The 17527-nt window shown below is 53.2% G+C and overlaps 1 protein-coding gene across 1 annotated transcript in view; it reads right to left on the bottom strand.

The window, feature by feature from the left end:
- Positions 1-5880: 5880 nt before the first annotated feature.
- LOC112113239 (NFX1-type zinc finger-containing protein 1-like) overlaps positions 5881-17527 on the bottom strand; it is a 36169-nt gene continuing 24522 nt past the window's right edge. The window contains exons 2-5 of the mRNA XM_029913419.1: positions 13459-13604; positions 12901-13011; positions 10176-10271; positions 5881-8709 (exon numbers count right to left, since the gene is read on the bottom strand). Of these exons, the coding sequence (XP_029769279.1) occupies positions 5881-8709; positions 10176-10271; positions 12901-13011; positions 13459-13604 (3182 nt within the window). The remainder of the gene's footprint in view (positions 8710-10175; positions 10272-12900; positions 13012-13458; positions 13605-17527) is intronic.

The raw sequence follows: 17527 nt of genomic DNA, 5'->3' as shown, positions 1-17527 counted from the left end.
TTATGGCAGATATCTGAGCCCCTCTCAAGAGTCCTACTGCACCTCGCCTGCCGGTTGTCGGTGTACGAGGAGGAGGGATGGAACTGGATTCACGGGTCCTGACGGGTGCCTCTGCATCATCCCCGGATGAGGTGATCACTCCTCTGTTTTTGTAATAGGGAGAGAGAGCACGAGGCCTGAGGCCTGAACCAAACTCAGCAAAAGTTATGCTATGAGCAAAAGTCTGTGTGCTGTACCAGCTCTGGCCAGGTTCAGCACACAAAGAGAACACAGGCAGCCAACAGCCTTCTCCACCAGATGGCCACTGCCAGTACCAGGAGCTAATGCAACAAGTTGCCAGTGAGTCATAGATACCATTAAAGGGGGTAAACAGTGAGGTGGCAAAACTTGCAAATGATACGAAATTGCTCAAGATAGTTAAGTCCCAGGCAGACTGCGAAGAGCTACAAAGGGATCTCACAAAACTGGGTGACTGGGCAACAAAATAGCAGATGAAATTCAATGTTGATAAATGTAAAGTAATGCACATTGGAAAACATAATCCCAACTATACATATTGTGACAAAGTTCCTCCTCTATCTTGGTGGGTCCTGCGCTTATTGGCGGATTTTCTTGCCTCAGAGATTCACCATGTGGGTTGGGGAACAGGCCAGAGACCTTCCCCTCTGGAAGAACCCACAGTCCAGGTCAATTGGGAGGTTTGGGGGGAACCCAGGCCCACCCTCTACTCCAGGTTCCAGCCCAGGGCCCTGTGGACTGCAGCTGTCTATAGTGCCTCCTGTAACAGCTGCATGACAGCTACAACTCCCTGGGCTACTTCCCCATGGCCTCCTCCCAACACCTTCCTTATTCTCACCACAGGACCTTCCTCCTGGTGTCTAACGCTTGTGCTCCTCAGTCCTCCAGCAGCACACCCTCTCACTCTCAGCTCCTTGCACCTCTTGCTTCAGCTCCTCACACTCGCACCACAAACTGAAGTGAGCTCCTTTTAAAACCCAGGTGCCCTGATTAGTCTGCCTTAATTGATTCTAGCAGCTTCTTCTTAATTGGCTCCAGGTGTCCTAATTAGCCTGCCTGCCTTAACTGGTTCTAGCAGGTTCCTGATGACTCTAGTGCAGCTCCTGCTCTGGTCACTCAGGGAACAGAAAACTACTCATCCAGTGACCAGTATATTTGCCCTCTACCAGACTCCTGTACCCCACTGGTCTGGGTCTGTCACAATATAAAATGATGGGGTCTAAATTGCCTGTTACCACTCAAGAGAGAGATCTTGGAGTCATCGTGGATAGTTCTCTGAAACTGTCCACTCAATGTGCAGCGGCAGTCAAAAAAGCGAACAGAATGTTGGGAATCATTAAGAAAGGGATAGATAAAACAGAAAACATTATATTGTGTCTATAAATCCATGGTATGCCCACATCTCGAATACTGCAGAATATAGTGGAATTGGAAAAGGTTCAGAAAAGGGCAACAAAAATGATATGGGGTATGGAACAGCTTCCCTATGAGGAGAGATTAATAAGACTGGGACTTTTCAGCTTGGAAAAGAGATGAGTGGGGGGGATATGATAGAGGTCTATAAAATCATGACTGGTGTGGAGAAAGTAAATAAGGAAGTGTTATTTACTCCTCCTCCCAACACAGGAACTAGGGGCCACCAAATGAAATGAATAGGCAGCAGGTTTAAAACAAAAGGAAGTATTTCTTCACACAACGCACAGTCAGCTTGTGGAACTCTTTGCCAGAGGATGTTGTGAAGGCCAAGAATATAACAGGGTTCATAAAAGAACTAGATAAATTCATGGAGCATAGGTCCATCAATAGCTAATAGTCAGGATGGGCAGGGATGGTGTCCCTAGCCTCTGTTTGCCAGCAGCTGGGAATGGACGACAGGGGATGGATCACTGGGTGATTCCCTGTTCTGCTCATTCTCTCTGGGGCACCTGGCATTGGCCACTGGCGGAAGACAGGACACTGGGCTAGATGGGCCTTTGTCTGCCCCAGTCTGGCCGTTCTTATGAGGTCTAGGATCCTCAATGCCAGTTCCTGGACATTGTGCAGCCTCAGGAGCCGAGTAAGGAAGCCCTACCCATCAATGAGTCCATACTAGAACCGGCTAGAGTGGGATGGCACACTCCAGCATCCTGTGCCCCCATACCGAAAAGGGCTGAGAGAGTGTTTTGTTCCTGCTGAAAAGGGGCTGAATTCTTATTCTCCTACCCTGTCCCCAACTTGCCGGTGGTGCCGATGAAAGCGTGGGGCCAGCCTGGCAGATAAAGGCTCTAAAAGACTGGACCGTGTAGGGAGGAAGGTGGTCTCCACAGGCCTGCAATTTCATGTTGCTAACTAACAAGTGGTGCTAGTGAAATAGGATTTTAATACTTATTCCAGGCTTTAGGACTTCACAGACAAGCTTCCCACAGAAGACTGGGCTCTATTTCAGTCTCTCTTAGAGGAGGGGAGGCTAGTGGCAAACGTAGCCCTCCTGGCTGCACTGCATGTGGTGGACCCGGCTTCCAGAAGTTTAGCCACTGGTCTAGTCCTGAGGGGGATTCCTGGCTACAACCGGCAGGGTTCCCTAGCAAGGTCCAAACTGCCACCCAGGACCTTCCTTTTGACAAGTCGAATCCCTTCAACAAGAAAACCGCTGAGTCCCTGCACTCACTAAAAGACTCAAAATTGATGCTGCATTCTCTGGGGACTTATACGCCAGCCCCTAGGAGGAAACCCCAGACGCAGTCCAATAGACCAAGGCCACCCCCTCCTCATGCATCTTATCACCAGTGCACAACCCAGCCTCTGTGCAAATGCCAGAGGATTCAGAGGCCTCACTCTTGGCCCCCTCTACTGCCACAGTCTCTCCTCACTATCCACCACCAGTCAAGAGCCACTTTTGACACATTGGTCGAGACCCAAGCACCACTGCTGTTGCCAGCCATCTGTCCCCTGACATTTTGGGGGCCATCTTACACTTTTAACCCACAACTGGAACAAGATCACAATGAACAGTTTAGGTTCCGGAGATTATCTACCAGGAATATTTTGTAGTTTCTTTCCTTGCCACCTCACAAACCCCCTTCCTCCCCCTCTCCTGAGGTGATTCTTCAATGGTAGGCAGAATCCCTTTTACACTGAGGGGCAGTAGAGCACGTCCCATCTCGTTACCGCAGAAGAGGGGAGGGTTCTACTTCCCATATTTCCTAATCCCCACAAAAGACCGAGAGTGGAGACCCACCCTGGACCTTCAGCAACTCAACATCATTATTCAAAAGCTGAAGTTCCAGATGATCACGCTAGCATCTATAATCCCCTCCCCTCAGGAAGACAGACTAGCTCTGTTGATCCTTGGAAGGACACGGATACAGTCTTCTGCTCAAAGGATTGACATTCAGGCAGTATTCTTTGAAAACAAGAATATTCTTTACTAACACAATATTCCCTAATCCAACAAGTTTATTAAGAAGATAAAGAATCCATAAATGTTCTTAACAAGGCATAATGTGATCTGTGCTAATTGACTTTAAGTATTCACAATTGCAATATCATACCGTTTTTAAATTGCTTCAAGTGGTTACATTCCCTATGTGATGACCAGTCACACACACAATGCTGACAGCAAATCCTTAAACATCTAACTCATAACAAACAAAAACATCCAGCTTTATTATCCCAGACCCTTACATTCACACAGTTTAATTATTCTTACACTGGAGAGTTATTTTGCTTACTTTCTCTACTATCTTTTCCCTCTGAGAGCTGCTTCTGCTCTGTCAGTGTTGCTACTGCTCCGTTGTTACTGCTTGTCTCTCCTTACGTGATTTTAGTTCTTTCCTTTTTATTCTTGATTCTCCTACTGCTTATACACACACCAGTACCTTCCACTCACTCTGACTCAAGAGTGTTCGCTCTCTGCCTTCTATACAGATTTTGGCCTATTGGGATTGGTTATTTTTACAATCCTAAGCATTCCCACCAATCATTTTAAGCCCTCTATCTGTCAATCAAAGCTAGACTTGATTGAAAACTTGTGCCTTATTTGGCTGACCTGATTGACGACTTGCATCTTGCCTGATTGACCTCTCCCTTCAGGTTTTGGAGTGACCTTTATTTCACCTCAGCCTCCCTACTTGCTGTTGGCTGAATCACTCCCAGACCTCCATTTTGGATTTCTCTGTGACTGCTTGTGATGACCACCTTGTTATCGCTAGCCGTAACCACCTAAAACTATCTTAACTATTAAACCTCTACAGTTATAAGCTATCCATATCTAAGCAGGCCCTAACCCTACCATTCACTGTCACTGCTCCATTTTTCATTATTTTAAACAAGTTTAATTTCTCTCTCTCTCTCCCTGCTTCGGCTCATGGTGGCTGTGCAGCGCTCTTAGTGCTGAATTCCTTGCACAAAGCAGCTGAAAGATCTCTTGTATCCCCCTTTGACTTCGGAGGCGGTTAATACTATTTATATGCAAACAGAATTCAGACATCATTTTTACCACTAAAAGAATAAAGCAAGTCATGCTTAAACCATGTAAAAAAAAAAAATTAAACTTAACTCCTGTTATAATAGACATCAAATCTCTTTCTATTCCTCGCTAAAACTGAAGTATTAAAACCTTTATTTAAAAAAAAAAAAGATTTAGCATTTCTCTGCAAATTACCACAGACTGGTTTTTTGCTCACAGTAGAAACAGGTTTTCCCATCTCCGGCACACTCACATGCCTGGAGACATGCACCACATCTATCTGCGTGGGCTTGACCAGGACCAGGCTTCCTTGAGTCTGAGGCCTGAACCTTGGGCAGATGCAGAATGTAGACAGAGTCTGCCTGTGTTCCATTTGTCATTCATGGAGCCTGGTGTCTGTCCTGATACACAGGTCCATAAAAGCCTCTGTAGTAAGTAAAGGCCAACTTGGCAGGAGCGTCTACCCATGTCAGCCCGTCCTTAATTCATCACACTGATTGAACTGAAACTGATGGAGGAGTGTGACATCATTCCAGATGCTGTCTGGGTGACACAGGAAGGGGCCACCCCCTTACGTAAGGCAATCTCTGCCATGTGGGCTTTAGCCGATTCGTCACAAATGGTAGCAAATGCGTGCAGGAAAGAAGCCCAGCATGTCAACACAGGGTGGTCTTGCTCTAGAAGCGGAGAAGCCTATGCAAGGGCCTCCGCGGTAAGCAAGTTAAGTAGCTGCCCCACCTTGACCTGGTCCACGGCATATTCCTGGGGTTGGAGCACAAACAGGAGTCTGCACTGGGTAATAAACCTGCAGAACGTGCCGATGGTGCCATGGTATCTCTGCGAGCGGAAATCTAGGGCTGGTTACCCAGCTGGTGTCACAAGGGGAGACGTGGTCCCTGCAGCTGCTCTGAGAGCTGCAATGTGCACCTGCAAGGAGAAATTTCCTGTCTGCAGTTGCCATATGTGATCTCTCAGGCTCTGGGTCTCAGCCTGGAGGACAGTGATGTGTTCCTGCAGACGCACAGGCCCCTGGGGCGTGGGTGTGGCGGAAGACCCAGCAGTGTCCATACTCCGTTCAGGGGAAGAGACCGAGGGGGTCTGAGCAAACTGTCAGGGCCCATGCACGGGCAGTCAGAGCTCAGGGCAGAGTCAGGGCCGTGGACAGGAATCCCGCCAAGGGTCCCGGGACGAGTCAGTCAGAAGCCACGTCGGGTGTGAAAGCCGGAGTCGATAACTGGGGTCAGGGTGAGGAACAAGGAGCCAGGAACTCGGTTGTCGGGGACCGGTCAGCGCCAGGCCTGGTGCAGGTTGCTCAAGCAAGGGGTGGGACAGGAGCAAGAAGGTTTATGCCCAGTGGTGTCTAATCAGCCGTCTGCTGCTAGTCACCTGACCCCGCTGACTCAGCAGGTGGAGCGTTAGCAGCGGTTTCCCTGCCTTGCCGCGCGGTGGCGCAAAGAGTAAGGCTCCTGCTTGGCACGCCCACGGGCCTGGGTTCGAGGCCTGCGGTGCCTGACAGCAGGCAGGGGGTTGGCAAGGCCAACTGGCAGGGGGGGCTGGGTGGGTGTGGGGTTAGCAAGGCTGGCAGGCATTGGTGAGTCTGGCTGAGGGTGGGGGCTGGGCAGGCGAGGGGGCGGTGAGTCCGGCTGAGGGTGGGGGCTGGGCGGGCGAGGGGGCGGTGAGTCCGGCTGAGGGTGGGGGCTGGGTGCCTCAGGGGGTGATGAGACCGGCTGAGGGTGGGGGATGGGCGGGCGAGGGGGCGGTGAGTCCGGCGGGGGGTGGGGGCTGGGTGGGCAGCAGGTGGGCGACCATGGCTGATCGCTGGAGCTGGGCAGCGCTAAGATACTATCCTGTAGACGTGGTTCTCGCTCCTGTGCGCTAGCGGGTTCCAGTATTTGATCGTCGGCGACGTTCTCCCGAGTGAGAGCGTGGTTTTGCCCCCCAATGGTAGCTCCACACTCGGGGCAGCTGCTCTGCTGCATTGGCCGGCCGCATTCCCCAATCGTGTACAAATGGCCCTGAGGGCATCTGTACCAGTGGCCCCTGCCGAATTGCATGGCCTCTGTTATCATGACCCTCTCTGCCTCGGAGAGCTGCAGTCCTGCAGCAGGAAGCCACGCATCGATCTTCTCCAGCACCCTCTGGAGAGATTCCTCCCGACTCTGGGTGAAAGGGTCCTGCCGCTGGAGGACGCCTATGGCTTCAGTAGCAAGTGCCACAGCCTCGGTGGAGAACGATGCTTGTTTGTTTTCGTAGCCACTCAGCCGCTCAAAGATGTTTCCCAGGTACGATATCCTCTTGATCTCATTCCTGCATTCCCTGAGCTGCTGAGCTGTGAAGGCGTGTCTGTTTCTGCCGATCCAGTGCTCCACAGCCTCAATCTTCCGTTTCAGATTGCGTTCTCTCGCCGCTGTGCACTTCTTCGCTTGTTGCTTCAGTCTGGAGAGACTTGCAAAGAAATTAAGGGTGTTCTCCAAGTCCAGAAGGCTCTGACGGGAGACAGTGCTCAGAATGCTTCTTTCCATACCCGCCCAGGCCACGAGGTCTCGGTCGCTGTTCAGCCGAAGGAGCAGTTGCCGCTTTCCAGCTTCAAGTTCTTCCCTGTTTCCCTGAATCTTCAATTTGATCTCCTTGATTTTTTGCTGGATGGCCTTGATCACGTTGTTGTAACGCGTGTTATGCTGGATGGGTGTCGCACATTTGGGGCACACCTTCAGCTGGACGTGTTGGGCCTGAGCATGGTCTGGCTCGCCGTCCATCCAGCGATCCAGGCCCCGCACCTCCAAAATGTGTCCGCAGTCTTCTAAGACCACGAAACGGGCCTCCGGCTCGTCTTCGGCCCCAAAGAAAATCTCGGCCAGCTCGTCTCCGTGGCACGTGCGACACTTGGGCGGACACGGCTCTCCACAGAGGCCTGCGCAGGGGTGGCTGCATTTGAGTGATTTTTGGCAGGGCTCACTGCAGCGGGGGCGATTACACGTCTCGGAGCACAGCTGTGTGCACCGGTAGTGCCTGCATTTCCAGGAACAGGGCTGTATGCAGGGAAAACAGATCTCCCCGCATGGCTTATCACAGCGGCTGTGTCTGCACTGGTTGGGGCACTTTCTCTTGCATGGAGGACAGTTCTCAAAACACGATTCCTGGCACTGGTGGGAACACAGAAGGACCCTCGTGCACTTGTTACGGCAGTGGACATGCAGCCTGCCCTGCACACATTCATAGCAGTTTCCTTTGCAGTGGTGTCCACACTCAAGTTTCTGGTTGCATGTCTCAGGGCAGATCGGAGGCATTTTCTGCTTGTAGCAGTCAGTTCTCATTACGTGAGAACAGGGCAGAGTGATGTCAATCATTTCCTTGCACCTGGAGGTGCTGCAGGCTTCCCCACAGCGGCGTGTGCATGGGTGTTTGCATTCCAGAAGCTGCTTGCACGGCTCCTGGCAGAGCCAGTGATCAGCTGGCATGTGACAGGGGACGGTCTGGAGGTGCCCACACTTTGGAATGACTTTTTCCACTTCCACGGAACAAGGTTCGCAAGGTTCCTTGCACTTTCTCGGACACCTGTGGTTGAGCTCACACAGCTTGGAGCACTGGAACTGGCAAACGTACAGGCTGTGATCCCTGTCGGACGGGTGGCAGCGGCGCGTGCAGGGGTGGCCGCATTCCAGCCGGATTTGGCACTGGAGCGTGCAGCCTCCGTCAGGGATTTTACTGAAGTCCGAACTCTCCTTCACCACTGTCTTGGTATCGGGGTGATTTTGACACACCAGTGTCAGCCCTTCCCCCGTAAGTTTCTTTCTCTTTAGGAGACGTAGAATATCTTTCCACAGTTTGCTGTTGGAGCCAGCTGCAATGCCAGCTAGGTTTCCAATGCAATAGAAGCCCTTCCTGGCCCGTGAGAGAGCCACACAGAGCCGATTTTTATCCTGGAGGAAACCAATCCTCCCTTCTCTGTTGCTTCGTACCAGCGAGAGAAGAACGATGTCATTCTCCTCCCCTTGAAAGTCATCCACGGCATGGACAGCCACGTCTCCCATGTCCCTGCTCCTCATCAGCGTGCGGATCTTCAGCACCTGGCCGTGGTAGGGGGTCAGAATGGTGACTTGGCTCTTGTGGTATCCCTGCTCTAGGAGGTATCTGCTCAGCGACACAAGGAAGGCAGCCTCAAACCTGTTGCTGTAGCTCTCGGAGTCAGCGCTGTGGCTCTCGGCCGCTGTGTGCTGGATGAAGAAGACACTGCTCTCCACGCCCTGCAGACAGGGAGAGTTGGCACCCTGAGCATTTTTTAAAATGAAGTGACTGCTAATATTTGCATGTTTAACCCAATCTGTAACTGGGAGGAGGCAGAGCTGTCCCGCCCGAGGCAAAGGAGCTGGGATCCAGTAACCCTTGCTATTCCTTTAACCCCTTTTGTCCCAAAGAGCTTTACAGGTGGTACTAGCTCATTCAGCCGCAGCCGAGGGGAGGGAATGGGCGCCTGTTCTGCGCCAGAAACACACTGCTGCTGCTGTTACTGTGGGCTGCGAATGGCGTCCCGCCTGCAGCGTCTGAGGTGGTGCTAGAGCAGAAGCGTTTGGCCTCTTTTCTGAGTCCCCTGTGAAGCACCTTGCCCACTACTGGCGGCTACAGAACAGGGCACGTTTCCAGGAGCAGTGAAGAGGAATTCCATGCAAAGACTGAACTACCGCTAACCCTCGGGGTAGGCAGGAGAAACTAGTCTAAATATGGGTCACTGGGCTTTGCTGGTTTGCAGCTCATCTCCCATGGAGACGGGTTCAGATCCCACTTCCTGACGCTGCCGGTCACACCTCAGCAGTAGCATAGAATTACAGGTCCGAGGCATGTTTAAAACCAAGGTGCAGAGGATGAGCACGAAGGAGCCTGTTACCTCTGGGAGGAAGGATGATCTAGTGCTTAGGGCACCCCAGGTGTTTATTTTTCCTTCAAAGCGTGTGTGTGTGTGTGTGTGTTTTAGTTAACCATTAAAACTCCCCTTGGCCTCCCCAGCCAGAAGGAAGAGCCCCCCACACCAGACACCTAGGAGCACACACAGAAAAATGACTATGGCTGGCTAGAAAAGTTTTGAAATTTCTATTGTTTTGCAGAAATCCTCCCTGAATGGTTAACTGAGGACGTTTCCTTTGTTTCCCTCCAGCTTCCCGAGCAGCCAGAACTTGCTGAACGTTCAAAATCTCCTCAAATGTTTTTTGGGATATTTTCCCCCTGCATTCTCCAGCCAGCCCTACAGATGAGGATGAGAACAAACCGAAGGAAACAAGCCAGCCGTGGGCAACTCCCCATTCACCGCACCGGGGGGCTGCAGTGCTGCCTGACAGGGCTAAGTGGGGGAGAAAGAGCTGCCTTCACAAATGCCCCAGTCACAGAGTCTCCACTAGCCGGTCCCGTTGGCTTCATCTGGATCCAGAGGAAACCTAGACTGATAAATAAACTCTGCCCTGAGGCGCGCGTGGCAGGCTCCTTCGGTGAGCCATGGCAGAAGGATGGGGGCAACCAGCCCTGTAGTTGGTTTCTTGCTCTACCTTGGGCTTGTTAACAGCTTCAGTGGGATGCATCTAATAAATTAGAATCCCTTTGGTAATAAGCTCGCCCTCGCTCCCCCCGCCCTCCCCGAACACTCTTGCCCGGGCTGGCAGGTGGCTCCGTCACGTGGCACAGGCTGACGGATTTCCCAGCTACGGGAAATGTTTCCACCTACCTTGATCTGTTCATATTCAGCAACGGCATCGTGGTCTTTGAGCTGTTTGTAAAAGAGCAGCACCAGCAGCTGGGAAATCTCTGGGCGCATGCGGTGCTGTTTGAGGCAAGAACGGGACACCCAGCTGAGAGTCACAGTTATTCTTTGGTAACTATTTAAAAAACCTCCCTTGGCCGTGGATTAACCGTTTGCTCCACGTTTGTTACAGCTCCGCCTGCTTCGGGCTGGCAGCTGCTAGCTCTTTGATGAAGGGATTGGAGCATTCCTCAAAGGCAACTAGACGGTACGATGGGGCTGATGGGCCTGCATCTAGCAACAAAATCCTAAAGCTGTTCTCACCCCCCACCAGCAGCTGGCACGTGGTACAGCCGCCCTGCTCCGTCTATCCACCACTTCTGTTCGCCGGCTGCCAGGTCGGGACGATCGGTGTTACCGACCTGTCGGTATGGTAACAGCCGTTCCCTAGACCTAGTGGTTTGTCTGAGTTACAGTATTTATTAGACAGGCCCCAGGGGGTTGCTTGGTGACTGTTGTGGCTGGATGCTCCAACCCTTGTGGAGTCTTGAAATCTGCCTGTTGCAGGAGGGTTGGGAGCGGGGTTTTCACCAAGCCAGCCCAGCAGCTCACTAGCCCCCAGGAGTGGGGGGCTCTAGGATCCCTAGTGCGCCATCTCAGAAGAGGTGATGACGGATTCCCCATCCACTTTCCCATCGCACCGTAGGCATCAGTTTGGATTCTCTGGGTTTACGAGGAGCTGAGTGGAGCAGTGGGGCCTGTTACCCCCATGATGTGCCAGGCCCTGCTGCCGAGGGGTAACTCATGCACATCCCCTCGGGAGGCGCCTGGGTATGGGCTCATCACCCTTCTAGGACCAAGCGTTACGGCCGGCAATCCCTTCCCTGGCTACTCACCCGGCGGTGGTCTGGGTCTTCGGCGGCACTTCGGCCGTGGGCCCTTCAGTCGCTCCGGTCTTCGGCGGCATTTCGGCGGTGGGTCCTTCAGTGCTGCCGAAGACGCGGAGTGAGTGAAGGACCTGCCGCCGCCGCAGACTCGGAGCGCCGCCCGGTGAGTACAAGCGCTGCAGCGGGTGGCACCTTTTTTTATGTCCGCTCCCCCGCTTTGCCCCAGGCCCCCTGAATCCTCTGGGTGGCCCTGTAAATCAGCAGAGGCTGTGGCCCCTCTCTCAGTTCCAAGGCAGGGCAGCGGGGCTCATTAACTGCCTAGCAGCCAAGTTGGGGAGTCGGCCAGCGGCTCTCGGAGCTGGGCTGGCCCCTGACAATCGCACTGTGCACATGGGTTTTAGAACAATTTCAGTTGTTGGGTGGGGAGACCTTCACCTGAGGAACCACTTGACCAAATGACCCCAACTTGCGCCACTGACTCGACGCGTGGCCCTGATGTGACACAGCAGCCCTGTGGCAGGGTGGTGGCACCTCTCGAGATAGTTACACCTGGATTTCCCCTCTAGCAGGGGGACCACGTCTATACACATTCTGCCGTTTGGGGCAGAGTCTCGTTTTCAAATGTTTGTTGTCGTTTGGGCACAGCTTGGTTTTTTGGTAGCAGTTTGGGGGACGGGGGACGGGGGACAGACATCGATTGAGATTTGCTATGAGGTTTTTTTTCCAGTGTCCCACATTCCTTCAGACCCCTCTTCCAAGGAAGTTCAGCACTTTGATGGGGGTTGAAATCAGTGGTGGGGGGGCAAACCCTTGGTTTGTGTAGACTGGATGAGTTAGTGCAGAAATTGCAGTGTATTTTCTGCATGTTTCTCTCGTGATACCCCTAAGATACAGGTCTGACTGAGGCCTGTATCCTGGTGCCGCATCAGCCACTGGGCTCCTTACACCCGTCCTTACGATAGGGCTCTCCGTTACGGATGCCTCTCCTGATGCATCAGTAATAAGCATCACAGCTACTTGCTTTTCTTTGATCACACTCAGTCCCGTTGTTCAGGAAATGGGTGAAGCGCCTGCGGCCTGGTTACATTATTCTAATGCTGCTGCTGGCTGGACACTTTTGTCTTCCTTCTCTTTAATTAACGCTAGTTCCCTTGACAACGCTTCTGACCTAAACTCCACGTCTGCCTGTGGATTTTCGAGCACTTAGGAAAACTGGCTGTTGAACAGAAAGCAAGTCACAACCTTAACTATGGTGCCCCCCCCTCCCCCCGTGATTTGGGCCCCTAAGTGCCCAGTTGCTCAAAGGGGCTGAGCCCCGAGCAGCTCCCAGTGACTTCAGTTAGCGTGGCTCTTGCTCGGCACTTTCAATAACCCAGACGCTTATTTCAGTGCCCACAAGTAGGCCCCGGACATGGAAAATTCTGGCCACAGTTCACGTTGTGCCCATCAGCTGCGTTGGTGAAACACATATTTTGTCAATACTGCCCGGGGAGGAGCCCTAGGCCTCCCCGTGCGTGTGGGGTCCTGGCTTGGTGTCTGTTTGGCTACTCGCCGCTATTCCCCACCCTGACACCGTCTGCCCTCCCCAGAGTTGTGCCACAGAGCGAGTATCTTCCGGAGACCGTCTGCGTTCGTAACCAGGCCAGGGCTCTCAGAGGCTCTGCAGGCAGACGGGGATGATACATTGTCACTGTACAACCTTCCCACCAGCACCCGGAGAGGGTCACCAGCGGCTGCGAGCAGCTACACCTGCCACAGGGAGGGGCGTGGGGAGCCATCGGTACAGCCAGGCCCCTCCCGGAGGCATGGACAGCGTCACTCACCTGATAGAGCAGCTGCACATAGGGGATCTGATTATTTATCATGCGCTCGAACAGGGAGATGCCGAGGAAATACTTCTTCTCCAAGGTGTAATCGGCGGGTTTGGGCCGCAGCTGGAAAACACGGCGCCAGTTCTGGGTGCTGCACCCACCGGACACGCAGTGCTCGGCCATTGGGAAGGGGCTGGATTTTGATATCGGTGACCAGGTTCCAGAAGGGCAAAGCTACAAGGGAGCTGCGGCGCTTTAATCTCCTGCGCTCCTGGATCAGCTCGCAGGAAGCAGCAGCCGTCACACCGTTCCCCTTTCATAGCTCAGCAAACCCACAAACTCCACCCTCGGCCCCTCCCAGCCACCGATCTCCTGTAACGGGCCGACCTGCCAAGGGACGGATGTCCTACCTCACAGATGGCTGTGCCATTTCAGCAGTGCCACGGGGAGTGTGCCTGGGAGGAGTGCCGGGGGAAAGGAGCGGTCCCCCAGCAAGGGAATCCTGGGGTAGCTGTAGCAGGACGTGCACTAGGGCGGATGGGCTTGGGAGGCTGGTTTTGTTGCATTTACCTGCTGGTGATCTCCAATCAGGATGAGGTGCTTGCAGGCCGGCGTGAGGCAGGTTAGAACGTGAGCTTCCAGGATCTCTGCTGCCTCTTCCACAATCACAGTGTGGGGCTGGATTTTCTGCAAGAGCTTTCGGTACTTGGCAGCCCCTAGGAGCAACGAACAAGCAGGGTGAGCACGTGGGGAGAGGGCAGCGTGGCACAGGTGGGCATTCCCGCTGTGGCAGGGACATGCTCTGCACGGTGGGTGCCCTGGTGTAACGATGTGGCCTCTGGAGGGACACTACTGAGAGTATCAATTCAGGACAAATTGCTTAGAACAGGGCAGTTACAGCCCAAGGGTGGGGTTCCTTTACAAACTAAGGCAAACCAAACCAGCCAGACAGAGAGGACTTTGGTCTCACCCCATTGGCTAACCACAAGTCACACAAGCAATTCCCTCAGACACTCCAGTTTCCCAGTATCACCACCAGCACCGCTCCTTATGGGGACAAATGGTTATGAAAACCAATACCCCAGTAAAAGAAAAAAGGTTCTTCCGATCCCAAAGGACCAAGCCCCAAACCCAGGTCAATATACCAGTCAGATCTTACCCACAAATCACGCTGTTGCCAATCCTTTAGAATCTAAAGGTTTATTCATAAAAGGAACCAAGGTAGAGATGAGAGCTAGAATTGGTTAAATGGAATCAATTACATCCAGTAATGGCAAAGTCTTGGTTCAGGCTTGTAGCAGTGATGGAACAAACTGCAGGTTAAAATCAAGTCTCTGGAGTATGTCCAGAGAAGTTACTAGATCGCAGGGCCTGGTTCTCATGGGGGACTTGAATCACCCTGATATCTGCTGGGAGAGCAATACAGCGGTGCACAGACAATCCAGGAAGTTTTTGGAAAGTGTAGGGGACAATTTCCTGGTGCAAGTGCTGGAGGAACCAACTAGGGGCAGAGCTCTTCTAGACCTGCTGCTCACAAACAGGGAAGAATTAGTAGGGGAAGCAAAAGTGGCTGGGAACCTGGGAGGCAGTGACCATGAGATGGTCGAGTTCAGGATCCTGACACAAGGAAGAAAGGAGAGCAGCAGAATACGGACCCTGGACTTCAGAAAAGCAGACTTTGACTCCCTCAGGGAATTGATGGGCAGGATCCCCTGGGAGAATAATATGAGGGCAAAGGAGTCCAGGAGAGCTGGCTGTATTTTAAAGAATCCTTATTGCGGTTGCAGGAACAAACCATCCCGATGTGTAGAAAGAATAGTAAATATGGCAGGCGACCAGCTTGGCTTAACAGTGAAATCCTTGCTGATCTTAAACACAAAAAAGAAGCTTACAAGAAGTGGAAGACTGGACAAAGGACCAGGGAGGAGTATAAAAATATTGCTCAGGCATGCAGGAGTGAAATCAGGAAGGCCAAATCACACTTGGAGTTGCAGCTAGCAAGAGATGTTAAGAGTAACAAGAAGGGTTTCTTCAGGTATGTTAGCAACAAGAAGAAAGTCAAGGAAAGTGTGGGCCCCTTACTGAATGAGGGAGGCAACCTAGGGACAGAGGATGTGGGAAAAGCTAATGTACTCAATGCTTTTTTTGCCTCTGTCTTCACAAACAAGGTCAGCTCCCAGACTGCTGGACTGGGCAGCACAGTATGGGGAGGAGGTGACCAGCCCTCTGTGGAGAAAGAAGTGGTTCAGGACTATTTAGAAAAGCTGGACGAGCACAAGTCCGTGGGGCCGGATGTGCTGCATCCGAGGGTGCTAAAGGAGATGGCGGATGAGATTGCAGAGCCATTGGCCATTACAGTAACTCCTTACTTATCGTTGTAGTTCTGTTCCTGAAAAATGCAACTTTATGCAAAATGAGGTTAAGTGAATCCAATTTCCCCATAAGAATGAATGTAAATGGGGGGGGTTAGGTTCCAGGGAAATTTTTTTCACCAGACAAAAGACTTTTTTTATATATATAATGTCTTTTGTATATACACACACACACAGTCTAAGTTTTAAACAAACAATTGAGTACTGTACACAGCCATGATTGTGAAGCTTGGTTGAGGTGGAGGAGTCAGAGGGTGGGATATTTCCCAGGGAATGCCTTACTGCTAAATGAACTAGCATTTGGCTGAGCCCTCAAGGGTTAACACCTTGTTAATGTAGCCTCATGCTCTACAAGGCAGCAGGAATGGAGGGAGGGGAGAGAGCATCACAGATAGAGACGGAGAGACACACGGTGTGTGGGAGAGAGAGGCGCATTTCCCCTTTAGCTGACCCCAGTCTTAAGTACACTGCCTTGTTAATTAGATCAGCTTGCTGAAACCAGCTGCTGCCTGGAAGCTCCCTCGGTCCTGAACCCTGCCGGGTGTCCCCCCTGCTCTATGGCAATGGGGTAAGCGGGGTGCAGGAGCAGGGGGGAGGGGGACACCCTGACAGCCCCCCACTTCTGCCCTCCCTCTGTACAGCAAGCAGGAGTCTCTGGGAACAGCTCCAAGGCAGAGGGCAGGAGCAGCACATGGCAGTGGGGGCAGCTGCAGCACAGGGAACTTAGGGGAGCTGATAGGGGGGCTGCCGGTCCACCCTGATTCCAAGCCCCCACCAGCTAGCTCCACCGGGCTGCTCTTCCTGCAAGCAGTGGGCAAAGCAGGCGGCTGCCAAAGGAGCATTATACAACTTTAAACGAGCATGTTCCCTAATTGGTCAGCAACGAAACAACGTTAACCGGGATGACTTTAAGTGAGGAGTTCCTGTATCTTTGAAATCTCCTGGCGAGCGGGGGAGGTCCCGGATGACTGGAAAAAAGCTGGCGTTGCAGGAGGGGCCATGGGGCTTTGTGCTTTTCACACCTTCTGTGGTCCCAAGCGTGTGTCTGCCCCGCAGCAGGGGAGTCGCTGGAATCAGTTAACGGATGCCAGGCCTGGACCAGCTCCTGTTGACGTCGGTGTGAGAGCCTCATTCCTGGAGCTCGGGAGCCCTCCGCCAGCACAGGCTTGGGGGGGGGCAGTCTGTCCGAGGGCAGGGCCTCCTCCCGAGGGACGCTCCTTCGAGGCAGAGCTCGGGCAGTTTGCTTTGTGCTCACCCCGGGGAGACGGGGCAGGGCGGAGCCTCTTGGTCGAAGCACTCGCTTACTCGAACGAACTGGCCTGCGCTGCTCAAATTCTGTCCCTCTCAGCGCGGCCCAGCTCCCCGGCTGGCTCTGGCGTCTGGCCCCCAGACCCCGTACAAGCTGGGTCTAGGCGGAGACCTGCCCTGCCAGGGCCTCCAGTGCACACAGACCCGGCCCCCGTCAGTGCAGTAGAAACCCCCAGTTCCCCTTGCAGGGGTCGCGTTCTTCAGCCACCATCCCCCTCCCTGCCTTGAAATCCCTTCGCAAGAGGCAATTTCTCTAGGAGGATTGAAACCTTCAGCCACTTCTGCATGTCCAGCACCAGGCTGTAGAGGGGCTGCCACCTCCAAACCACTCCAGTAGGCCCCCAAGAAGAACATAACGGCCGCACTGGGCCACACTATCCTGTCACCCAACAGCCAAGCCCCTGTGCTGTCCCCAGGCCTGACCTTCCTGCCCCCTCCCCTCCTGTGTCAGGCCGTGGCTCTCCCTTGCTGACCCCCCGTTTAGACTGGAGGCTCTCTGGAGCAGGGATTATGTTGCTGGTTTATTCTGGTGCCGGGTGCCACCTGGTTTGGGCCTGTCTGAGGGGCTGTGCAGAAATGAACACATTTTGGGGTGATTTTTCATGACGTACCTGCCTCTCGTAAGACTGCAACAAACAGGCACAATTAGGGACCCTCTCCCCCAATGCATTGTGTAATGTATGGACAGCCCCTGCCTTGAAAAATAACAGCAGCGTGTGGGTCCCTTGCCAGGATTACTGGGGGTCTCACTTCATCCTTTCCCTGCCACTGGGGGCCTCGGACACCGGTGCCCCTCGGGGTTTGCTGCCTGTGGCACACGCCAGCCGGGTCTCCTGCTCTCCTTCCGGGAGCTGGGTTTAGTGAGCGGGCGTGGCTGGGGATACACAGGGAAGCAGAGCAGAGGATCTGCTGGTCCCGTCTGACCTTCCGCTCCGTGGCTGCGAACCTCTGTCCGTGGC

The sequence above is a fragment of the Terrapene carolina genome, unplaced genomic scaffold (genome assembly GCF_002925995.2).
Source record: "Terrapene carolina triunguis isolate 2854851 unplaced genomic scaffold, T_m_triunguis-2.0 Scaffold58, whole genome shotgun sequence".
Classification (NCBI taxonomy): domain Eukaryota; kingdom Metazoa; phylum Chordata; order Testudines; family Emydidae; genus Terrapene; species Terrapene triunguis.
The sequence above is the reverse complement of the archived record's forward strand: the minus strand, read 5'-3'. Positions and strand labels throughout refer to the sequence as shown.